Source organism: Coccomyxa subellipsoidea (genome assembly GCF_000258705.1).
Source record: "Coccomyxa subellipsoidea C-169, whole genome shotgun sequence".
Lineage (NCBI taxonomy): Eukaryota > Viridiplantae > Chlorophyta > Trebouxiophyceae > Coccomyxaceae > Coccomyxa > Coccomyxa subellipsoidea.
The window spans coordinates 1,356,391-1,373,193 of NW_005178030.1; the positions used below are offsets into that span (position 1 = coordinate 1,356,391).

Sequence of the window (16,803 nt, forward strand, 5' to 3'; positions counted from 1 at the left end):
TAGCGTCCAAACATAGTATGGTACATTTCGCATCACGAAGGAGGCAAATTCTAGTCCAAGATGGCCTCGCAATGATCACATTTGCAAATTTTTGGAGCATCGTATTGTAGGGTTTCAGGGTCGATGTCTCTATACGAAGGGGACATCTCCATGCTGCAGGGTTTTCCATGCGGGAAAGAATCGGAGGAATATCCAGCCGAGAAGCATAAAGGGGCTTCCCACTTTGACTAACGGACTGATGTCAAGCTCCTACTGGCTCTCAAATGCGACCCAAAAATCCCGAAGAATTTGTTTGCCGTCAAGCAACCCCAGTTGTTGAAGGTACTCGGCTGAAGGTGATCGTTTCGAGCTCCAAGAAGACAGCTGGGCAGTTGACTCTGGCACAGTTGATGACGGACCTTGGTCTTTATTCAAGATATTGCCACTAGATCTGCATTGCGGTGCAAATCGTGAAGCATGGATCGCGAGAACTCAGCAGGCGACGTCATGATTGCATCCTGCTCCTCAGTTCTGCCTAGGGTAGGAAGGGGGAATGACTTCAATGCAAATGGCGGGACAACCAGAAAACGGCAGCGAAGAAGACCAGAATCATGCAGGCATCGCAGAAGAGAAGCCAGGCTCGTGCTGGCTAGCATTCCTGGAGCTCACGGCATGTTTGCCTCAAGAGAGAGCGTCTTGCAGCCTTGGATTCTGCTTTCTGACACGGTAAGCGACACAAAGAGGAAAAACTCATGGCATGTGTGTAGAACAACGCTCGTTGCTTCACAAGGCATTTTCTAGGACAGACTGTCAAGGTACAAAATGTCAAGGACCCATCACTGTTTCCATTTGGGTGCTTGAAAGCCCTGCAAACAAGCTACTATATACCCAAGAAAATTGTTGTGCTGCAGGTGCGACATATAATTGCCGGCACAGCAGCGCGTACCATGGCGCAGGCCTTCATCCACCCCATAGACACTGTGAAGACGCGGCTACAGGTAGCATCCTCACTCCCACTATCGCCAATTGCACTCCAAATGCCACAATTGTGCTTGCAAGGCTTTGAAGGCAGCACTTCCAGGTTAACGTGGTGCCTTACGGTCCAGTGATCACAGGAGTAATTCAATCAATCCTCAGAAATGCGCAGAAGGATCTACACTGGGGAATACCTTCACCTGCAGTATACTCTGGACTTGCCTACTACCGTACGCAATATTGGTCTTGTTTGGTCTGTACCTAACTCTTTTGAGGTCTGAGATGTACCCACCAGGTGAACAAAAAGACAGCGCCGGAGCTGTTGAAAGCTTGGCGTACCAACAGCAAGGCACACCCAGTGGACGTCTATGTGAACAACAGGCGGGTCGTGCACATGCGCAACTGGCTTGTCAAGGTGAGTGCATGCTTGAGAAGCTCTGCATAATGCTCACACAGGCCGTTTCAAGAGGTGGGCCGTTGATCCAAAGATAACATAATTGTTCGTAGTGTTGCCTTGCGCTTTCAGGCGGCCTGAGATAAGAAGAAGGTGATACGGAAGAGGTGCTTGCCAGAGACGAGCATGCGCACAAGACCTCATGTATGCAGTGTCTTCTCAGAAGATCTTTGTACCACAGATGGATGTGAAGTTTCTAGAGTCTCTGTGCCCTGCAATGCAGGGCCCAAAAGACATCTACCTGGGCATCTCAGGAGCAATCTTGGGGACAATCCCAACAGCGTTTCTGTACTTCTCCACATACGAGTGGTGCAAGGAGAAGCTCACAGCGCAGGGCCAGCCTCAGGCATGCCCTCTCTTTGCTGCTTTAGCCCTGCTCAATGAAGTTTCCTGCAAGCATTCAAGTGCTTTACGTTGCTGCTGTTGCAGTAGCAGAGGCATCCTTATATGCCAAGGCCATGGGGCAAGAGGCAGACGCTAATTTGCTGCTTCCTGATATTTGTTTGCCCCAAAAGAAGTCAAGCCTGACAGAGCCGTCCTCAGCAAATTGCGCTGTGTGCATAAAATGCTGTGTGCAATCAAGACATGCTCATGCGCTCTTCCCTGGGAGCTTCTGGTGTTGTCAGTGCCTTATGGCATCTGGTAATGCTGCAGGCGGTGACTCACCTGGCGTCAGCGAGCGCTGGGGCCATCGTGAGCGCGTTCATCCGGGTTCCCACAGACACGCTCAAGCACCGCGTGCAGGCGTACCTCCTCCCAGACATTTGGAGGGTGAGTCAGCCTCCTGCCCTCAAAGACTAGTGGCACAGGTTACCCACAATCTACAAAGAGATTTCCAGGCTCTTTCTTCCACCCCCAGCTAACGAAGGGGCTACCTTGGATGTGAGAGTTTATAAATGTCATCCCCTACCTTCACTAGATACTAGGCACAGCAGTGATGTGAGCAATGATAGGCTGCAGGACAGTGAAATAAATCTTGCAATCGGAACTGTGACAAGGAACTGTGACAAGCTGCTTGCAACTGGTGGCTCGCAGAAAACGATGCCACTTCACTTCCATAATTTTCTGGCGGTCCAATGCATGCGTCCAATGCTGCTCCTGACAACGACTTCCGCTTTATACCCACCTTGAATTCAGATATTATACACCCTGCGCAGGGGGCGCGCAGCATAGTGGCGGCGGAGGGAGTGGCGGGCCTGTACCAGGGGTTGCTGCCGACGCTACTGAGGGACGTCCCAGACATCGCCATCCAATTTGCGCTGTACGAGCGGCTGCGCAAAGTGCTTGAGAGACGGAGACAGGTGTCCAAGCTGCGAACCTGGGAGCACCTCATCCTCGGCGGCTTCTCTGGTGGGCACTTCTATCAACTTTGATACAGAATAAAGGATAGCAGAAACAGCTTCACCTGCCCCTCGATAGCACAGGCTTGTTGGACACTGCCAGTGGCACAGCATCTACTTTTGGTGTATCCCTCTTCCAATTGCAGACCCATTCAAGAGACACTTTTGTGTTCCCTGCCAGCTGGGGTCGTCCGAGCACATGCCTTCAAGCATCAGAGCGGCTGTCCTGGCCAATGCATTCACAGCGGCCCAGCATTCTTTCCTTGTTTGCTTTCTCGAAGGCAGTGGCGCCAGGATCTCATCTGCGTGATTGCATGGGTGTTAAGACAGGTAGTGGTCTATTTTGGAAGTAAAACGTGTTCCCTGTCGATGAGCAGCGTGTGACAGGTGTGCAAATTATGCGCAGGTGCGACGGCTGCGAGCATAACGATGCCGCTGGACTTCACAAAGACTGTGCTGCAGTGCGGCAGCAAGCTCCCCATCCACCAGGTGAGCACAGACCTGGCTGAAGCATTCTTTGAGTGTCAGCAGGCGCTGAGCGATGAACCTTGCCAGCATGCATTTGACCTATGGCTACCAATTGGCCACCAACCTCATCAATCTTTTGCTGTCTACATCTCCCTGGTGGTGCTCCACTGGCTATGGACTCTTCTTACAGACTGCACGCTGTGTAACAACCGATTCCGCCTATCCTGAGCCTACAAAAAGATCATCCCATCTCATCTCCATGTGTTTGACCCACGACACAGCAGTGGTGGTGACTCAAAAAGGTACTAGACGCAGTTGCTGTGTTACACAGTGTAGAGTGCCCTTGTGTGCTGTGAAAAGGGCCACAGCATGTAGCTGAGAATACGCAGTGCTGCGTTAGAACATGACCTGCTGTTCTAGGTTAGAGCTGGGAAGCGAGTAACTGCAGATGGCATACAATGCAAACCCTGCCACATAAATGTTGGCCTCTATGTGTGGCAGGTGTTCCAGCAAACTGTCAAGGAGAAGGGAGTGGGCGGCCTCTTCACTGGCATGGGCCCGCGCGTCACACAGACTGCCGTCATGAGCGCTGTCTTCTTCTCGCTGTTCGAATTCTGGAAGGCACAGCTCAAGAGGTGCGCGGATGCATTCAATCTTTGCCTGCAGTAGTACTGATCACAAGATACTTCTTTCTGGTGCCTTGCACGTTGCAGGCACTTATTACTCTGCTTCAAGGATCATTGAAGTTCATTGTGAAGCATCGTGCCAGTTGCTAGAGTGGTTGCTGACTTGTGAAAGGGAGGAGAGGAAGGCAGCGATCATGAGGACTTGCGAAATTGATTGATCCCCTGCGTAGCTGCAACCTGCGCAAGCCTTTTTAATGGCCTTAATGCTGTGCTGCAGGCCAAGCGAGCGGGAGGCAGAGGACCGGCTGCTGCGGCCCAAGATGTGGCGCAAGCGGCGCACCCACGTCTGGAAACGCCAATTCTCCTACCAGTAGATACAAAAGAGGGAAAGGAGAGTTGGTCGGCTGTCTCGAGGCTCCCGAGCTCCCGATAAAGGGAGCTGGGGGTTCCCTTTGGGCTGCTGTTGTTGAGGCTGTGCGTCGGATCGGCCAGAGATTGCAATTGGCACAGCATGCGGCTCGATGCAGAGCACGGCATGCTGCTCAAATTATGGGGCTGCAAGGGCCTGTTGCTTTACAGCTGTTCTTACGCAGTGCGATCGCGGAAACTGCCGCACAAGCAATGCGATTCTTTCAGCACTGTCCAGAGACCGCCACAAGAAGATTTTATCCTGAGCTGAATGCTTTACCAGTACTTGCGCAGTTGACAGCTTGCATGCATAATTTCTTAGTGATTCCAGGCAGCACGTGCCCGGCAGCCACTTCATTCAAGGAAGCTCACATGGCAAACCGAAAAGGTCATTTCATCATGACTGTAGGCAGCTTTTCAAGCGCAATTGTGGCGCTCATTCTTCTGATAGACAGGTCGCGCATGGGTAGCGTCCGTCGCACGTGGTTTGTAGACAGAGAGAACTGATCACTGAAACTAGGACCAGCACGTACTACAACAGAGGAGCAGTGGAGTGAACTGTAGTTCCTAGGCTGCCATGCTTGAGCTGGCTGGCGCCAGACACCCTTAAAGGGCAAGTAACATAGAGCATGCACGACTGTTCACGTCCTTTGGTGATTAAAAAAAACATGTGAACATGCATGTATGGGAACCCCAAGACCTGATATCAAGAAGACAATTATTCTTACAGTCAGCTGCGATGCACAGCAAGACAAGCTGACACATGGGAAACTGACGAATTTAGTTGCTGGCTTTGAGGGAACAAGGAGAAATAAGAGTGATTCAAGTCCTAGACATCATAGGCCAGGGCCTACAATATTGTTCATTGTAGTCATCAATGTGTTCTGAGATAATGATGCCATTTAAATTTGAAGACAAAACTGCAAGTGCATGCAAACTGCGCACTCTAAGCTTGCATCTTCAAAACTGCGTGTGAACATATGTATAGGACCAGCTGCAGCCTTGAGCTGAAGCTGCGCATGACAACACGATGACAATATATTTACCAAAATTCCCTGGTTGAAGTGCGTTTGGGCTTTTAAAGCGGCTTCAGGCTGCCTCCACCCATGCGATCCTGAGTCCACCTGTAGCAGAACCAAACTCTTGCTGGTCATGTGAATCACATGATGACATCCTGATGATGCTATGGCGGGATTCAACTGAGCGATGAAGAAGCATGTCGCGCACAAGCAAGACTGCTACTCAAATATCACACTGCACATGCCAAGATTCTTTGCTGGCCATAAGCAGGGGCATCAACCATCGCTCGACTACAGTCAGCCACAGAGCAGCACACTACTTGACCTTGTGACACATACACCGTCTTTGAAAATTCAGTCATGGACATAAGACGCTGCAGGCAGGCCACACACCTCCTCCAATGCAGCTGCCTGTCCCACATGTGCGGCCAGCTGTCTGTGACCTTGTGAGGGGCCCTCTGTAGCACAGACACAGATCCAATTCGCATCCTATTCTGCAAAAGTTTTCGTGCCTGCACACTGCTGGACAACATTCAAAAAGAGAGACGCATTATGGGAATGATGTGCATTAGATCAGTGCGCACTGTGAACTGCCTTGGCGGCTTCCCTCGCCTGGCCTCCCTTTTCCTGGCTGCCTCGTCACATTGTGCAATGATGAGGTCCCGGCTGCAACACACAGACCCCCTCAGGTCTGAGAGTTGATGTCTGAAGCTGGTCAGTACTGCCATCGTAACATTTGGATTACTCCGCTCTGCTCGCTGGTTAGTATGAGTAGAAAACATGTGACTCACTTGTACTTGCGCGGCCTGATCTCGCTTCCAAGTATCCTTCCAGGCAGCAGCAAGAAGCCCAGTGCTAGCTGCAAACCACACGCATTGGTCGATTCAACGATCGCCCGCGGAGCAAGCTTGGAAAGTTGTTCAAGAACTGTGTAAATCTCTTACAGAAATTTAGTACATTGCCATGTAGATATGATTATGGGACTTAGGCATTCACATTGACTTTCTCAGGCACACATCTATCCGTGGTCGAGCAAGGCATGGACCTGAAAGCGCAAGCTACAATAGCAAATTAGATAACAATTGAATCAAGAATGCATTACCTGCGCTCCCAGGAAGTAGACTTTGAAGAAGTCCTCACTGACGTGTGGGATCGAAGCCTCCCCCCGGTACGGGCTTGGATTGAAGTCACCCATTACTACACAAACGATAGCAAGGCTTTGAAAAGCAAATGATATCGCGATGGGACTGTGTCCATTTTCTTGCGATGAACAACCATCAAGCTTATCATGGGCAGGTCATAATACAGAGCTGGCTGCCAGTCTGATCAGGCAACTCGTCTGCACTTTGGAAGTATTGGAGAGATGCCCGACATTTTGGGATGCGTCCGACCGGCAACGGGAGCGTGACTTCACAGACTGCTGTTAGGACCGCATACAAAGGTAGGCCTTCTGGTTGTGCACCCGCGCTGAAATAAATAGGTGGCTGTCGGAATGGCTAAGGCTTGATTCTGCCAGGCTTCCTGTCTTACTTGTGCTTGACATTCCCTTTCCAAGTCCATATCATATAAATACGCTCTGTGATGGTTCATTTTACGATCCGCTGGCAGCTCCTCGAGGGTAGGGTGCTGTGTGAACTCGGGTTAGCTAGATATGCGATAAAATTTTAGGAAGTCATGATCCGCACGTCAGAGAAAAACCCTCTTATTTCTGCCAGAAGAGGAGACTCAACATTTGCGAGCGTGCCAACAATAAAGTGCTCGCCTTCGCTTCCCAGATCGTCAAGTGTCGACATTAGGGTGGCACGAAGAACTGATCGTGAGGCATGGTCTAGATCCCAGCTGGAAACATAGCTGTCACAAATAATAACATTACAATGACGTGAGTGTTCTTTGAACGTAAGTGGTGTGCCCGCTTGCACAGGGAACCACCTCTACAAGCAATGCTTTTCTCGAGTGGGATCGTCCTGTTGGTTGTCACGTGTGGAGTGCTTTTGCATCCAGTTGGATGCGAGGAGTACTACTTGAGCTATCCATTTTGCCGTTCTGCTGAATCCGAATGCTGCACCACAGCCGAAAGAAGCCTTCAGTATTCCTCGCAGCTTTCATTCGAAAAAGTCAGTTGGGGTGTTGCCCTCCTCAAGGGCAACTGGACCTGCAGCCCTTGTTCGAGTTTAAGTCCAAGTGTGAATTCAAGCCTTTGGCCAAGCGCATCTCATTTTGCTTCGTTTACATACGATAAATATATCATAGGAGGGGACTGCAGGTTTGAGTGCTGCATTCCACCAGTCGAGGGCAAAGAATTTCTCACAGGCAACGCTGTATCTGGTACAGGATACCCAAACGGCACCTGGCAATTCTTATCTCATTGGAGCTATGAGGGGTTTAATGCCACGCAGCCCCCTCGCTGCCCCAAAGCAGAGTGGCTCTGTCGGGCTTGCGCAAATAGACATGAGGCACCCTTAGAGAACAGTTCTCGAGCTGGCGGTGTAAGTGTGTTTTACAAGAGTGCTGGCCTTTATCCTCCTGGCGATGCGCCCTTCTGGAAAGGCAATTCACCGGTACATGTGTCATCAGGTCCTGCGCCTGCACCGGGGCCCCTTGCACCACTGCCTCGTTGGTGAGCTTTACCGGAGCAATGTCATCATGAATAGCGTATCTTCCAAGAAAAATGATGTCCTGAGGATCTCGAAATCATCATTTCTCAGCAGATTTTACTGAGTTCCAAGTCTGGAATTGCATCCAAGTTAAGGCATGCCTCACTTATTGACCAGTAAATCCTATGTGTGCTTGTGTTGCAGATCCACGCTGCTAGGCACAGGAAACCGCATCTGTGCACCTCAAGCAATTGCTGATGGCCTGGGATACCGTTGCCTGCGAGAAAGTGCTTGCAAACTTTGCAATTGTGGCTGTCTTGCTGGCCACGCTCTCATATACCGGTGTGCTGACCCCGCCAAAGGAGTATGACTCAGGCTGCTCATCTCTGTGCCCCGAAAGCCTGTACCAGATTGTTATGGCGCAGCAATTAGGGCAGACTTGCAACTACAGCCAGGATGGGGTACGCGCATGTGCAGACCATCAAGGCTCTCGGGAGGAAAGCACTCAGTGCAGGAACCACTGGTTCCAAGATTGGTACTCCTTTGAAGTCCTGGCATTAGATACTTCTACATCCCTCAGCAAATGGGGGAATGTTTATGTCGTCTTCAATGCAGCTGCCCTGTTCTCAGCACTAGCCACAGTCATGCTGTGTGCTGTGCTGCCCCTGTTCTGCACTCGTTCGCAACAAATAGTGCACGTTGTGTTTGTATCAAGTATTTTCTTGGCAATCTCGACAGTCAGCGCCTTTGCTGCGTTCATTGCTGCTCACTTTATATTGTTTTTCTATAGTGCTGGTGCTAATCATGCAATGTGGATTGTCTTGTCCCTAGGGTGCCTTGTTCTTCTGTCCTGTGTGTTTGCAGCGCTTTGCATCGTTTTCGAGTCAACACCACTTGCTTGGATGAAGAAACCTTTCCAAACTGCTAGCGCATCTTGATAACATTATTTTCCTGGAGGTCTGCTCTCTTCCGGATGTCCTCGATGTATGCTAGGGCCTCCAACTTTGCCACAATCTGCAAGACATTAGGCAACCAATACGTGTAGTAGAGTGGAACGTCCAGACAATTCTACAAAGGTCTGATGGACGGTTGGGATTTTTTTGAGTTGAGTTGCATGGAGTGCTCGAGGATTTTGTGTTGAGTGAGTTGAGTTGAGTGCTTGAGAAATTTGCCAGTGCCAGCATCCAGTGAATCAGAATTTACTAGGCACTTGGATATGCCTACCTCAAACTCCAAGCATAATGACTAAAATTTACGACTTTCTCAATCTACTGTCAAGGCCAGAGTCACCGCATGCGGTGATACCACAAATAAAATGCGGTAAAATGCATGCATTATTGGAAAAAATAAAATGCGGGTAAAATGCGGTAAAATGCGTTTGAAATAGTTTTGCCTTGGTTTTGTCAGGCAAAACTGGGGTACAGCCAGGCAAAATGCTGGTTTAACCAGGCAATTCCAGGAATAGCCCCTGTTTGGGTATTCTCAAGATGTTTGCAGGGAATCATAGCCTTGCTGGGTGGGACCCATCCTCACTGGTCTCCCAAAGGGGAAGAAAGGCGTATTTGTGGACCTCGCATTTTATCTGCATTCTATGCCCCAAAAATAAAAATGCAGTAAAATACACGCATTCTATTATATCCCGCACTATTCGCATTCCCGCATGCGGTGACCCTGGTCAAGGCTGTCATGCTTTCCTACTGTCTGAATGACGAATTACATGATCAACTGACCAGCAAGCATTGCTGAAGCAGCTCCTAATCATTCAGTATGACCGCATACATATGGTCCCCTGTCTGTTCTGGCAAAGGGGATTCTCAAGACAAACCCAATTTCTTTCTGTAGTCGTCTACAGGTGCATTTGTACCTTCATCATTCTTCAATGCCCTTCTGCTTCCACTCCTGCGGACAGTCAGAACACAGGTTTTCAAGGAGATCTTCAAGCAAAGACCATGGCTCATATGCATTGCATGCAGGCTTTACGTCACAGCAGCGCAAAGTGATCTGCAGCATGCTTCATGTCACAGCAGGGCAGCACCAGCAGGGCATCTATGAGCCTTGTACCCTCCTCAGGCCCGCCCCTGACAATGACATGGTGAGACTGCAATATCTGCACTACATCCAACTTCTCCCCCCCCACTTGATGCTCCTGCACAATGCACACAATCCTGTGCTTGCTGCTTCTGACCTCACACATCAGCACTGCTTCCTCCGCCCCACACCACTGCATGTGTTCTGTTCTACACCGTCGTTGCCTCTCCCGGTTGCGAACATTTGTTCACAGCGCCCGCCAAAGCATGGGCCATGCTATGAAAATCCCGCCTGAATATCAAAGCAGGAATGGCTCACCAGCCAAGCCTTCACGGCCTTGTTCTTGCGCTGCCGCATCTCATCTTCTGTGATGGAGCGGAAAGTGCTGCCCTCCTCGAATTCCTGCTCAAAGAGAATTGCCATGAGAGGTACAAACAGCAGGTGGCGAGCAATGTTATATGCATGCAAGGAGAGTCAGGATAAGGAGAAAAAGGGGCATGGATCGCACTGTTGTCACTTCTGGAAGGCCATTTTGGAGCTCCTGCTGTGCAAGTTTGTCAGCAGATGCGTCTTGCCCTGATGCCTGGGATGATGTGCAGGTACTGGCACATCTGCCACTACTCTGCCTGCTGCAAAATGAAAATTGAGAGTTTTGTGGCCAAACAAGTCAAACGATGGTACTCAGTTCTGATGCTGAAAGGGCTGTTCCCTGAGAATGAACTTACCTATCGAAACAGCAGATTTTCTGAGCGGTTTGAAGTCCTAGCAACAATCCAAGCGGATTATTGAGGAGGTTATCAAGAGCTTGGGGCCGCAACGCACGACAGGATCTTTGCAACATAAGAGATGGGATCCTGAAGAATGTCTGATCTCAAACTCAAAAGGTCAGCGATCTTCCCTGAAGCAATGGTGTAAATTTTGAAAGACAAGGATCAAGTAAGGCAAAGTGTTCTACATGCATACTTTGGTTTGGAATCCAGCCATCCCAAGGTCTCGGAAATTTGGGCAACAATTTCATAAGGTTACGTGGGCGTTCGAGTGATGAATAGGCAGCATTGCCTTCCTCAGAAAGCATTTCTGCTGTTCCTATCAATTCATTGATCACAAAAATAGGCTGTGCAACACGAATGGGTCCCAGGAAGGGGTGTTGGGAGGTTTGTACAGTGTACTTCTGGGCACATGACCACAAAGGCATGACAAAACCTCTGGCCCTGATGTAATTTACTCTGGACAATGAACATGAATGATCGGTACTTAAAAACAGCAGAAATATTCTGAAACGCAATGATGTGATCCCTGATATTGACTTTGGCAACTGGAATATGCTCCGTCCAAGGACAGCCGAGCTAGATTGACTGAGCTCGAAACGGGTATGGGGATTCATGCGGAGTCCTGCTGCCGAGTATAACCCGGTGATAGTTTTAATTAGTCGAAGATGCCAATCGCAAAGCTAGTCAGCGCTGACGGACCGGTTGACATCTACTATGAGCTGCAAGGCAGAGTGACTACCAACAGGGACGACTACAGCTATTCAGAAGCAAAGAACGGACGCAAAACCTACGAGAGGCAATCCAGTAGCCTCAGCAGCGCCGCTGGCACCGATCACGAGCTCGGTCGAGTCAAAGATGCCATTGACTCGGCAGCTGCCGCTGACAGGAAGGCAGACACAGGAAAGCAGATGCTGGCCAGCCAACCAGGCAGAACAAATGGGTCAAAAACCTTACAGCCGCAGCGGGGCAACATTGAGATGACAGACATGTCAGGAAAGGCAAGGCCATACGAAAATGGGGTGAGTGAGCCAGCAGCAGGCTTGACCGACGGTGCTAAGCATGCGGTGGATCAGGGAGCAGCTGGCAGAAAGGGAGGGTTTGAAAATTCCAAAGCCGGGCCAGAAGAGGCAGTAACGACTCCAAATGGTCTCAGGGAGGGGGAGCATGTGATTGAGATGCCACACGAAGACCCCGCCCATGCATCCAGTCGGTAGGCCAATCACAGCCGCAATTGACTAAGAAACGCTGCATGTGTGCCGTGCCCACATCATTTTTTAAAAAGCAGGAGCATCCATGATCTCTGCATGAGCTCTGTTGCCGCCTGCAAATGCATCAAGTGCACCATCAGCTTAATCTCCACTGCTTGCTAGCCTGCACTAGGCTTCTGGAGTGTACATGTGCCACCACTCAAGCTCTGGCATGCATCCTGGATCATTAAAGCTGGTAGAAATCTGCCTACTTGAGTTCACTGCTGTTTCCAAGAAAGCCAACACCTGCCTGTCTAACGACGCACCTTGCCTCTTCCAGGAGCAGCGTGCTAGTATACCTGAGAGTAATCTACGAAGCGAAATTGATGCTTGATTGCCAGGGGCGTTGAGGCGGTGGATCCGAGCGTGTGCGCGAATGTGCTGTTCATCTGCGGCATGTCTGCGCGCGGTCGCACCGAATTCTTCCACCCCATAGTCAGCCACCTGACCTCGCTCACCGCCGCCCCTCCGCAGCCGGGCTCGCCGCTGCTCACGTGAGTCCTCTGCTCTGAATAGGAATGATCTCAATAACACGTTTTCTAGTCCTGAGGACTAGGTACGTCAAGCGACACATAAGTTACAGTGTTGGTTGCCAGGTTGCCGGGTTTTGCCTTTCATGCACTCACTCCGCCACTGAAAGGCGTGTCCAACAGCGTCTGGGCTGTCTCTCACATGGTCTTCCAGCTCTTCAGTGGTCCCAGAATACCATCATTACTGTTGTGCCACAAGGCAAGGGAACTCTTAGGCTTGGCACTTGCAATTCAAGGAAAGCAATTTGGGCAGCGCCTTGCTGTCCCGCACGGCGTGTGACAGCACCAATGAGTTAAGAGCACAACTGCGTGTGTCATTCCTGTTGGTAGGTTGCATGCCGTGCAGGCATAGTGAGACCCTGCAGGCCAGCATGCTTGGTGGCCATCCACATGAATCAAATTGCAACGTGTCATGGACAGTGTCTGAAAGAGTTTCAGTCCTCTCAATTCCAATTGCAATTATGGGCGCAGGTGCTGCACGTTTGACAACCGGGGGATCGGCAACAGCAGCATCCCGGACAGGTTTAAAAAACCTCTACCACCTGGATTATATATATGTTGACCCCGGCTGGCGGGGGCCGGAAGAAGTACTGAGCACCGTGCCTACGGTTGATCGGGTCTTGCGTGGATCTGGCGAATCTAACAAGGTGTAGGATTGTGGCAGCCTTTACCTGCAGCTTGTCTGCAGGACGCACATTGCCTCTTGGCAGGGGACGCGTCTAATAATATAAATATTAAAATAATGATAAATTCAATGTGTATAGGTACGCCGCGTACCGGACACACCTGATGGCCGCCGATGCGCTGGCGCTGATGGACCACCTGGGATGGGCACGCGCGCACGTCATGGGCATGTCTCTCGGGGGTGCGACCCTAGGATTTAGCAGGGGAATTAACTAAGTGTATCCGGCCAGAATCAAATGCATCCCAGACCAGAAGTGGGTCTGGGGTGTTTGTGTACTGTTTTACATATTACTTTAGGCCGTTATATATTCTTGCAGGGGCAACTCTCTTGTATGGCTACAGTGTGCTTGGTAATAGTCAGCAGCTTTCTCTAGGTATCTGAAGATGCACCGAACATCAAGGACTTTTCTCCACTTTGAAAGCCCTTGATGTGCCTTGGGAGGAGAGACCTGAAATGTCTTGAGCGGGATAACAAATGCAATCATATACTGTGCTGTGCAGTTTCAATCAGGGAAGAAACAATTTGGGCTTTATACTTACTCCCAAGCGGGATAACAAATGCGAACATGTACTGTGCTGACCTCAGCTTCAATCAGGGAAGAAACAATCTGGGCTTTATCCACACTCCCATTGCTACTGTCAGAAGAGCAAATCCCTCTGTGCTGCTGCGGCTGCAGGCATGATCGGGTGCAAGATGCTGGCGCATGCCCCCAGGAGGATAGCCAGCCTGACTATGTTGTCAACCACCGCCACTGGACTGCAGATGGCTGGTACCATGATGAGCCGCCCCTGGATCACCCTTCGGGTGCGCGCCACTTTTTGCATCAGCTCTGGCTCTGATATCTTCACTTCCTGAGCATGTGGCAAGATATGCCCTTGAAAAGGGAGTTACCCCAACGTTGGCCGGCACCAGGGTGAGCCGCCGCTGGGTCAATTTGCAGGTGCATGCCCCACGCTGCATCAGCTCTGACCCAGGACTGCTTTCTGGTACTTAAGAGCATGCAGGCAAGAAATGCTCATGGAGGTCGACCAGACATTCTCATTCCACATGAAAGACAGATGATGTCAGATAGGTTGCTATCGGTGTGTCTTGCATGCACCTTTTCCAGCCGTCCAAATTCGCACTCCTGCCGGTGCCCCAGCATGTGCAGCAATGTCTGCCATGCACTATCCTGTGCTTGTGGCAATGTATGCTTCTCACGGACCTTCCAAACACTGCCCCTTTGCATGAAAACGGTGATCTTTTGTAAGTTGGGCGGATGCATACCTTGGAAGGACTGGCGCGCAGACTTTATTGTTTTGCACAGAATGGCTTCATTCTGCCTCACAAGTCTACCCGCTAGGACATCTAGCTAGTCTGGCATTGCTCGGTGCTCCAAAGGGCCTGGCCGGCTCAGCAATTCATCTTCTAAAAGCCCCAGAATCGTCAATTCAATGTGCACCTTTGTGGACTTTGACAAGTGAGTGCAAATGCAACTCCTCATTCTTGTCAGCATAATCTTTTTTGAGAGTTCCCTGGCCGTGCGCAGGCAGGTGCTGGGCCGTTGGAGTCGCGCATTCCGGCCAACCTGCGCGCCAACTTCAGCCGCCAGTACCTGTCGCACAAGGTCGACGGCGGCCGCACGCGAGGAGAGGTGCGCACATGCAGTGCTTACTCATCCAATAGTCCTGATTAGAAGTTGATGCTAATTGCTTATTAGTGGGCCGTCACCTGGTAGCGGCTGCACCTCCTCCAGCTGGGCATCCACTGGCAACAGTGTTTTTAACACTTGGTAATCGTCGTTTGTAGCAGGGCAGTCACCCGTGTTGGCGGCTGCAGTGCCGCATTTTCACCCTCGCCAGTCAGCTCATCACGTATGGCACATTTTAGATATCTGTGTAGGGTGATATATGGTAAGGACGTGTCTTGCCAGCAATCCGTGGCTGGTGCAGGAATCTGGCACATGCAGTGCCTGTCAGTGGTCCTGCAGGTATCTGACACTTGCAGGACTCCAGAGAGGCATTGAAAGTGCGAGTTCCTGTTCTGGCCTTCTTGGGGTGTTCTTCTTGAAGTCTTTAAAGTCTGCTCTGCACCTTGCGATTCATTGCATCCCTCTGGAGCCCAAGACTCAGATGACCTCTAATACGTACCTAATGACCCATCATGCAGAGCGTAAGATAGTTGAAGAGACCCCTGGCTGGGGTTCAGAGTCAAATTAAAGAGAATCAGGTGCGATGACTGCCGCTGTGTGGGTGTGGGTACAGGTGCTGACAGACAGCACGTGGGAGGCAATCCGGCTGGGCATCACTGAAAAATTTCTGGCTGAGGGGCAGCCAGAAATGGGCCGTAACGGCCATGTCCTAGCAGCCGTCACACACCGGTGCGCCCCGTGAATCTTAGTACAACACTTCAGGTTAGGTCTTTGGAAATATGGATAATTCATGGGGATGCTAAATGGTTTTAGGGTTTTGGGTCAATGAAGGGTGGAAACTATAATGGAGAAAATACTGTAAGAATGTTGTCTGCGCGGTGCGCAGTTCACTGACCGGCAGTAGCATGACTCCCCGTGACAGAGGCCACTGTTCTGCTGCTCTGCATGTGCTTCCAAGTTCAAGCTTACCCCCTTTGCAAGCTTCCCTGCAATCCATGTATCTGTGGAAGATTGAAAGGGCACGGAGACCGAATGCTCGAAAGGCTGCAGCTGCTCAATAATCACTACTCAATTCTCACATGGGCCATTGCCACTCGCCACGCTGCACAGGATGGTACTTGTTTGCAGCGAGCATGAATTCAACGTCGGCAAGAGCGGTTCTGTGTGTGCGTGCAGGATGTCAAGGGGTGAGATCTGGGCAATGCGTAAAGCAGGCGTGCCCATGCAGCTGATTAACGGAAAATCTGATGTGGTGGCCGGCCTGTGCTGGGTCAAGAAGCTGGCAAAGCAGCTGCGCTGCCCGCTTATCCTCACAGGTGAGGCAGCCTTTTTTTGGCTACTTGGGAGACATGCTACAATCTGCATACAGGATTGTTGAGCAACACAATGCATGCGGAAGCAGGGAACTTGACGCTGAAGAGACAGCAGTCTACCGGTCGAAACGCGGCCATGCCTGCCCAATACGCTCCGTTTGAATTTCCCGGGATTCCCCTTGATGTCAAAGCCCCTGGGCTAGCTGGTGGAAGCTCCGAGGTGTGCAAAGGAGCATATTGGGCAAAGCTATGTTGACAAAGCTGGCGGAGGCAAGCAGATGAGAAGTCAAAGTCAGGCAGTGATCTTACCTGTGTGTCGCAGATGGCGCGCATGCCGGCATCTGCCTAGAGACTCCGGGCCCCATCATAACAGCCATGGAGCGGATCATCAACGTCCCGGTAAATGCCCTGCTCACCGCCACCCTTCTTCTGTTGAGAACAAAGACACCGAAAATTTTGAGCTTGACCGAGATGACAGTCTGGCAGCTAGTTTGACACTTCAAATCCTCTGTTCTTACCGCCACTAAAAATATTGGACAATGTGAGTGATGTGTGTTTGCAGTCATGCCAAGATCTGATGACTTCAGAGGACCCAGGGGTCAGGATGTTGGGAGCTGCTGTGTCCTGCTTGACTTCAAAATGATTTGTCTAGTATAAACACAGTGGTGTTGTGCAGAGGTTGCGGATGGTAGCTGCTAAAGCCGGCGCCCTATGAAGTGGCGACGCATGCAATATAT

The 16,803-nt window shown here is 50.6% G+C and overlaps 6 protein-coding genes across 6 annotated transcripts; 3 read left to right on the plus strand and 3 right to left on the minus strand.

The window, feature by feature from the left end:
* Positions 1-890: 890 nt before the first annotated feature.
* Positions 891-4,216, plus strand: COCSUDRAFT_17729 (mitochondrial carrier; the record flags this gene model as incomplete). Its single annotated transcript, XM_005645725.1, has 8 exons — positions 891-977; positions 1,250-1,369; positions 1,632-1,717; positions 2,035-2,179; positions 2,566-2,758; positions 3,155-3,237; positions 3,718-3,851; positions 4,126-4,216. Coding segments are annotated over 8 exons (939 nt in total), but the record flags the coding sequence as incomplete, so codon positions are not given.
* Positions 4,217-4,957: 741 nt separating this feature from the next.
* COCSUDRAFT_67135 (hypothetical protein) lies at positions 4,958-6,508 on the minus strand. The gene is made up of 5 exons (XM_005645726.1): positions 6,372-6,508; positions 6,061-6,128; positions 5,854-5,935; positions 5,663-5,727; positions 4,958-5,374 (listed from the first exon to the last, which is right to left on the minus strand). The coding sequence occupies exons 1-5, from the start codon at positions 6,462-6,464 to the stop codon at positions 5,329-5,331; spliced, it is 354 nt and encodes a 117-aa protein (XP_005645783.1). The 5' UTR covers positions 6,465-6,508; the 3' UTR covers positions 4,958-5,328.
* A 174-nt stretch (positions 6,509-6,682) lies between these two features.
* COCSUDRAFT_33835 (hypothetical protein) lies at positions 6,683-7,770 on the plus strand. Its single transcript, XM_005645727.1, has 2 exons — positions 6,683-6,710; positions 7,191-7,770. Exon 2 carries the CDS (start codon positions 7,326-7,328, stop codon positions 7,506-7,508), a length of 183 nt encoding a protein of 60 aa, XP_005645784.1. The 5' UTR covers positions 6,683-6,710; positions 7,191-7,325; the 3' UTR covers positions 7,509-7,770.
* A 668-nt stretch (positions 7,771-8,438) lies between these two features.
* Positions 8,439-9,038, minus strand: COCSUDRAFT_33836 (hypothetical protein). Its single transcript, XM_005645728.1, has one exon. The coding sequence runs from the start codon at positions 8,621-8,623 to the stop codon at positions 8,459-8,461; it is 165 nt and encodes a 54-aa protein (XP_005645785.1). The 5' UTR covers positions 8,624-9,038; the 3' UTR covers positions 8,439-8,458.
* A 694-nt stretch (positions 9,039-9,732) lies between these two features.
* Positions 9,733-10,314, minus strand: COCSUDRAFT_57146 (hypothetical protein; the record flags this gene model as incomplete). The annotated part of the gene is made up of 3 exons (XM_005645729.1): positions 9,733-9,762; positions 9,899-10,009; positions 10,210-10,314. 3 exons carry the CDS (start codon positions 10,312-10,314, stop codon positions 9,733-9,735), a joined length of 246 nt encoding a protein of 81 aa, XP_005645786.1.
* A 689-nt stretch (positions 10,315-11,003) lies between these two features.
* COCSUDRAFT_48324 (alpha/beta-hydrolase) lies at positions 11,004-16,781 on the plus strand (the record flags this gene model as incomplete). The annotated part of the gene is made up of 10 exons (XM_005645730.1): positions 11,004-11,871; positions 12,250-12,402; positions 12,910-12,960; positions 13,203-13,303; positions 13,800-13,927; positions 14,652-14,756; positions 15,367-15,482; positions 15,930-16,069; positions 16,389-16,465; positions 16,743-16,781. Exons 1-10 carry the CDS (start codon positions 11,327-11,329, stop codon positions 16,779-16,781), a joined length of 1,455 nt encoding a protein of 484 aa, XP_005645787.1. The 5' UTR covers positions 11,004-11,326.
* Between the last annotated feature and the right edge of the window lie 22 nt (positions 16,782-16,803).

Coding starts and splice junctions, on each gene's coding strand:
- COCSUDRAFT_33836 (XM_005645728.1), bottom strand. CDS start 8,623: ATGAACGCAGCAAAGGCGCTGACTGTCGAGATTGCCAAGAAAATACTT.
- COCSUDRAFT_33835 (XM_005645727.1), top strand. CDS start 7,326: ATGCTGCACCACAGCCGAAAGAAGCCTTCAGTATTCCTCGCAGCTTTC.
- COCSUDRAFT_67135 (XM_005645726.1), bottom strand. CDS start 6,464: ATGGGTGACTTCAATCCAAGCCCGTACCGGGGGGAGGCTTCGATCCCA. Junction 5,936..6,060: donor ATCAGGCCGCGCAAGTACAA/GTGAGTCACATG, acceptor TGTGTGTTGCAG/CCGGGACCTCATCATTGCAC. Junction 5,728..5,853: donor AGCCGCCAAGGCAGTTCACA/GTGCGCACTGAT, acceptor TCTGTGCTACAG/AGGGCCCCTCACAAGGTCAC.